The 6,509-nt window shown below is 35.0% G+C and overlaps 1 protein-coding gene across 3 annotated transcripts; it reads left to right on the top strand.

Annotated features, from left to right (window-relative positions):
- The first annotated feature begins 260 nt into the window (after nucleotides 1–260).
- Nucleotides 261–4,283, top strand: LOC111410108 (transcription factor RF2a-like). 3 transcript variants are annotated; one of them, XM_023040306.1, is made up of 5 exons: nucleotides 261–439; nucleotides 642–1,970; nucleotides 2,090–2,222; nucleotides 2,318–2,402; nucleotides 3,508–4,283. In XM_023040306.1, exons 2-5 carry the CDS (start codon nucleotides 724–726, stop codon nucleotides 3,666–3,668), a joined length of 1,626 nt encoding a protein of 541 aa, XP_022896074.1. In that variant the 5' UTR covers nucleotides 261–439; nucleotides 642–723; the 3' UTR covers nucleotides 3,669–4,283. The 3 variants fall into 3 exon arrangements, with proteins under 3 accessions (XP_022896074.1, XP_022896076.1, XP_022896077.1); XM_023040308.1 differs by having other exon boundaries at nucleotides 282–439; nucleotides 540–1,970; XM_023040309.1 differs by having other exon boundaries at nucleotides 282–1,970; nucleotides 2,318–2,432; nucleotides 3,508–3,593.
- The last annotated feature ends 2,226 nt before the right edge of the window (nucleotides 4,284–6,509 follow it).

Raw genomic sequence — 6,509 nt, 5'->3', positions numbered from 1 at the left:
TATCGTTAGACTAAATTTACTAGCACGACATTTATTATTGTATTTACACACTTAAATACATCAGTTAAGTATGGTGAAAGACCTTAATTTTGTCAAGTAAAAGAATATAAGGCTGTCATTTATTTCCCGTGGACAAAAAATATTAAAACTAGCTGCTTAAGTTGCGGTGATGGAGGGTAAACAAGTAAAATAGTGGAATTCGGTCGGAATGAAATTCAAATTTAGACGAAATGCAAATTCAACCCAAATAAATATCAAATTCACGCGTCTTAGTCTCGGTGATGTAGCGTTGTGGTAGTCGTGAAAATCGTGTAATGAACTTACCAGTCATCGTCCTCGACGTAGAGAGAAAATTATTACTTTTTAGATAGAGAAAATACTGCCATTATATACACACAGAAACAGTGAACCCTCGCAAAAGCTCTTTTCGCACCCAATGGTAAGGTCACACTGAAGAAGTCTTTTGTTTTTTTTGTTTTTCAATAATTTTTTTACTTGTTCATTAACCTGCATGTTCATCTTTATTTGTTGTTATTCAGGATCATTGATTGCGTTTGAAGTTAAATTATTTCAATTTCTACAATCATGATTTTATGTATAATTTTGAATCTTGAAATGAGGGTTTTCGGTATGATGTACAGATGAGTCTGAACTGAAAGCGAAAGGATAGTTAATTTATAGAAAAACGAAGTGTTCGTTAATAATTTAAAATTTTCAAGTCAAATGGGTGGTGATATTGAGGAAGCTAGTGGTTTTAATGTACCAAGAGTTCAGTCATCGGGTGGGGCATCATCATCTTCACTCCTTAAGCAATCCCCCTTTTCAGTGAATCAACTTGATGTGTCTTTGTTAAATACTCCAAAATTTCGCAGTCAGATGCGACAATGTTCCCCTAATATGAGTGTGGACAATAGTGTTAAAAGAGTTGGCATTCCGCCCTCTTATCCACAGATGCCGCCTATTTCGCCTCACTCGCAAGTTCAGGTTAACCGCGCTGCGAATCAGCAAATGGGCATGCAGAATTTTAGTCCTAGTGCAGGGCCATCACACTCGCGTTCTTTATCACAACCGTCATTCTTTTTGCTTGATTCGTTGCCACCCTTAAGTCCTTCACCTTATCGAGAGTCACCTGCTACTACACTTTCTGACCAAGTGTCTGCTGATGTATCAATGGAGGAGAGGGATGGGAACTTGCATTCGTTGTTGCCGCCTTCACCTTTCACAAGGAGTGGTTCGTTGAGGGGCGGTGAGGGTCTTCCTCCGAGTAAGGCACATAGAAGGTCTAATAGTGATAACACTTTTGGGATTTCTACCATGATGCAGTCGCCACCACTTATTCCTCCGAGGAGCCCTGGTGCTTTGGAGAGGTTGAGAGAGAATTCAGGGGCTAAACCAGTGCAGTTGGTTAAACGGGAGTCGAGCTGGGAGAAAGGTGGTGGGAGCAATGCTGAAGGAATGGGGGAGAAGAAATCTGAAGGGGAAAATGTGGATGATCTGTTTTCTGCTTACTTGAATTTGGACAACATCGATGCCTTTAACTCTTCTGGTACTGATGAGAAGCTGGGAAATGAAAATTGGGAAGATAGTAGAGCTAGTTGTACAAAGACAAATGATAGCAGTGATAATGAAGCCACTAGTAGTGTCAATGAAAGCGGCAACAAGATTCAGAGACCAAGGGAAGGGATCAAAAGAAATGCCAGGGGTGAGATTGCTCCAACCACCAGACACTACAGAAGTGTCTCTATGGATAGTTTTATGGGAAATATGAGCTTTGACGAGTCACCAAAGTTGTCACCTTCCCCAGGAACGAGCACAGCTCAACTTTCACCGACCAATTCGATTGATGGAAATTCAAACCCCTTTAGCTTGGAGATTGGTAATGGTGAGTTTAGTGGGGTTGAACTCAAGAAGATTATGGCAAATGAGAAACTTGCAGAGATAGCAATAAGTGATCCCAAACGGGCCAAAAGGTAGTTATCCTTCAATTCTCCATTGAATTTAAGCAGTTTTTATTCTCTATTTTTCCTGTTAATATATGGTGTGACTTAATGATACATACTGCTTAATAAGTCCATCTGTATTGTCTTAGGATCTTGGCCAATCGTCAATCTGCTGCTCGTTCAAAAGAGCGAAAGATGAGATATATAGCGGAATTGGAACAGAAGGTCCAAACTTTGCAGACTGAAGCCACCACATTGTCTGCACAACTTACTGTCCTTCAGGTTAGTCGCTGCTGAGAATGCTAATATTTATTTACTCCTTTCAATAGTCCATTTTGGCGTTGTGAATTTCTGACAATATTTTATTTTGCTTTCAGCGTGACTCTGCTGGACTGACAAACACAAACAATGAGCTGAAGTTTCGTCTCCAAGCCATGCAGCGACAGGCACAACTTCGGGATGGTATGATTATGATTCTCTATCATGGATAATGTACGTTGGACAATTATTCTGCTATTAATGTGGCATAAGCTTTTTTCTTCCCTTTTCTTACTAATGTTGGAGAACCGCATTCCCTAGACTATCCTAAGAAAAGAGATGAAGGAAGAATTTAATAAAATTTTTATATGGGGTTATCTGCTTTCTCTTCTAAGTTGTGTAATTGTAGATGGACAGCTATTATTCTTTAACTATGTAATAGGAGTTGGTCCCATAAATCAGTAATAAACTTTGACTACATTGAACTACCATAAAATTCTATTCTGACAGAATATAAGGGTGTGTTTTTATCTAAGAAACATGTAACTTTACTGTTGGATGTGTTCTGTCTGATGTATATCATTAGATGAGCTAAGTAGGGTGCCTTGTTGTGAGTAGATCCTGTTGCACCGAAGCATTCACCTTCAGATTTCCTTTATCACTTCCTATCAGGTACCCGTCCACACAGATGGGTCCAGTTTTCATATATTCATTTGGAAATCGTCGGAATAAGGGATACCAATGTACAGCAGATGAATATGAACCATCAAAATGGCAAATAGTATACATCCATGATCACCCCCACGTGTAACCTCTGTCCAGACAAGCAACACTCATAAAAATGGAACCTCTTCTTTCGCCCAAGATCATATGCAGAACGTAATCACTCTTTTTGCTACTTCAATTTACTACCATTAAGTGTAGTTGCTTCCTTCAATTTCCTACATTAATCATCTTTGTAAGCAGACTCCAACTATAGCCACCCCACCTATTCAGACATGCATGCTCCCTCCTTGGATATCTTATGGTTAATACACTTAAATTTTATTCGTGCAATATTGAGATTGATCTTAATTATTTTATGATTTTACTTAGCTTTACTTGCTCACTGGAATTTAAACTTAAAAAGTTTTCTAAATCTACTGGACTGCCTGCTTCAGGTCTTGATCCCTCTTTATTTGTTGCGCACCTGTGTTGGTTGGGGCTGTGGGTAAAATGCTCATCTGATTTGTTACTATATATTTCGATGCCATCAAGTTTCTGCAGTTGCTAAGTGGCGGAATTTAACAGTTTTTTCTTTTTATGCCAGCTTTAAATGAAGCATTAACAGGGGAGATACAACGTTTGAAGATTGCTACTGCTGAACTGAGTGGAGATCCGTACAAATTCCAGCAGCTTTCACTTAACCCCTCGATGTTCCAATCACGTCAGCAGCAGCAACAGAATGGGAATACATCTAAAAAAAATTAATCGAAGCAATAGCTTTTACTGGTGCCTTGGAGCCGAAAGCGTTTGATCCCATTCCGTTTACCGTTTTAGTATTCTTCGTATTCAGTAGATTTTGCCAAAAACACACATTTATTAGTTTCGTATGTTCAATGTAACACATTGACATGTGGAGTCTACATATGCTGCCTTGTTTTGCATTTTCATCCCAACCCCCCTTTTTTTTTTTTTTTTTTTTTTTTTTTTTTTTTTTTTTATGATCATGGGTATCCGGGCCAACTTTCGCACACCTCGACTAATCCAACGGGGCTCTGATGTTTATAGTTGGGTACTCACCTCAATGGCTCTGAAGAGACTTGAATTGATGACCATTGGAGAACAAATTCAAGACTTGACCATTGAGCTACCCTTCAAGATTTTATCCCAACTACAGTCCTTTACACCTATCACCTCTCTTATTTTCAAGCATATTTATTTCCCAGTAATGATATCGTATCTATTGACCTTGTTTTGTCAATGTAATTGGAGAGAACTATTGTGAGTTGTTTGTTAACGTAGATTTTACATTGTACAGAACTGTTTAATGTTATGTGACAAACATTTCTAAGTATTAATCGATATTTTTTGAGTATTCTCTTATGTGGGTGGTTGAAGTTGTTTGATATAGGACTATGGGCTCGGTTGACGAAATTTTTGCTGTTGTTTTTAATTTTTATTTTTTGAAGAGCTTGGAAAAATTGTTTACTTCTGAAAAAGTTAACCAAATATGTTCAGAAAAATTGAAAGTTCCATGTGTTAACGTAAATGAATTAAAATCAATAATAAATCCCACTTTTCAATTCTTAACCTCAACCATTACGTAGCCGTCCTTTTCTCTCTCTTCAATTCTTAACCTTATCACCTAGAAAATAAAATATTTTCCATCTTTCGTAGAAAATAAAAATCACTTCTATCTAAGAAAAATATTTTCTTTAAAAACAAGGAAAATTAGGCATATTTTCGAAAGTTGGAAAATATTTTTCATGGAAAAAAATAGCAATCAAACACTCTAAGTAGGAATTTGGGTGAAAAACTGATATTTTTCATGGAAAATAAATGTAATCAAACACAAATAGCCGGAACAATTGATTCAAGTCATGAGTATTAGGATAATATTGAGTTCATTCAAAATTATACATATAAATTACTCATTATTACCACCTTAGTAAAAATAATTTACAAATTAAATTGGGTATTGTTATTTCCATCGACAATTTTTATATATTTATCCTTCATTTCTATTAAACTTTTAAATTTTATAAAAAGTGATATATTCATCCACGTTTATTCCAATATTAACCTTATTAAATTCATTTATTTAAATATTATATATCCAAGTTACTTGTATTTATTCATCCCAATTTAAATCTATTCATATCATAATTATAAAAATCACTAAATGTATCCCCAACACTTCAACCTTGTCTTAATCATTCGAATCCCATTAACAAAGTAATATATTCATTTCTTTATTTCTTCCACCTCTTTTTTCAATCAAGAACATCGAGATTGAAATCCCAGAATCCATAATTTTGTACATTCCAAATCAAACTCTAAATTCATAAAACGCTGACAATGATTACCAAAGGAGCCAAATTCCTGCTAAATCTATAAATAAATAAAATAAAAATAAAAATAAAAAATATGAGAGTAAGGAAAATGTTCGTGGTTCATTTTTAACTTTTTGACGAGAAAGTTACGACGTTCGACTTTCCACACAACACTACACACGCAGGGGCAGACCTACGTGAGGGTCCGGTGATCCCACAAACTTTTTTCCCCCAAAATTCTGTAAATGTTCTAACTCTAGCAAAATGCTACTGATCATTGTATCTGAATTACTTCATTTCAGATAATAACTCATTCTCAGCAGCACAGATTGCGTCATTATTTAATTGCTTGAATGTTTGTACTGTTGAGATTCCTACTAAAATAAAAAATAAATAAAACAGTAGACACAAATTCTATATCTTAATGCTTTCTGATTTTCTTTGTTGATTGTTCCAAACGCCCCATAGAAGTGGGAACCTCCCTTTGATCATTTTGGTTCTAGTCGCTGGTTGTAGGTAAATATATGAATTTAAAGTGATAGAATTTACTTAAAATATATAAAATTTTAGAAGTAGATAGATATATAAAAATTGTGGTTGAAAATAGTAGCTCCCAATTAAAATAGGTGCAATTGGATACCGTTTAACTTAGACGCGTCTGATGACAACAAGAAACAAACTAAGAAATCAACAATTTTTTAGAGTGAGCTAAATGAATTCTGCTGTGTTATTTTCCTTTAGCCATTGTTTGAGCCCCGTTTTTACCAAATAATGAATATTTGAATAGTGTATTGAAGAAATGTGTGGTTAAAAAATATAGAAAAAATTATTCGAATGGCCAATTCAAATACAAGAAGATGTAAACTTTTGTTCTTTGCTTATTTATTGAATACAACTAGTCTCTCTACCTCGTTCTTTTCTAATGAAGGAAAAAAAAATTATGGTACTTTCAAAGCAAGGAGAACTCATCGATCACTATTGGAATGATATGTGTATTATTTATTTATATTTAACGGAATACTAGAAATATCGGCACAAAAAATAGATAAAAAGAATAATGTTATTTTTATTTAACGGAGATATTTTCAATTTATGTGGTGGGAACATCATTTTCACATTATTCAATGATAAAAATGCATATGGCAATATGGCAGTGGCCCAATGTCAAATAAATCGAAAATCATATTTTTGACCCATATTATCTAAAAATTCATTTTTAATCATGTATTTTTTAAGGGCCTGTTTGATTCATGAAATTTTTCATTTTCCACCTTTT

The sequence above is a fragment of the Olea europaea genome, chromosome 15 (assembly GCF_002742605.1).
Source record: "Olea europaea var. sylvestris chromosome 15, O_europaea_v1, whole genome shotgun sequence".
NCBI lineage: Eukaryota > Viridiplantae > Streptophyta > Magnoliopsida > Lamiales > Oleaceae > Olea > Olea europaea.
Note: the sequence above shows the minus strand (reverse complement) of the source record. Positions and strands in the feature narration are given on the sequence as shown.

Coding starts and splice junctions, on each gene's coding strand:
- LOC111410108 (XM_023040306.1), top strand. CDS start 724: ATGGGTGGTGATATTGAGGAAGCTAGTGGTTTTAATGTACCAAGAGTT. Junction 1,971..2,089: donor GATCCCAAACGGGCCAAAAG/GTAGTTATCCTT, acceptor GTATTGTCTTAG/GATCTTGGCCAATCGTCAAT. Junction 2,223..2,317: donor CACAACTTACTGTCCTTCAG/GTTAGTCGCTGC, acceptor TTTTGCTTTCAG/CGTGACTCTGCTGGACTGAC.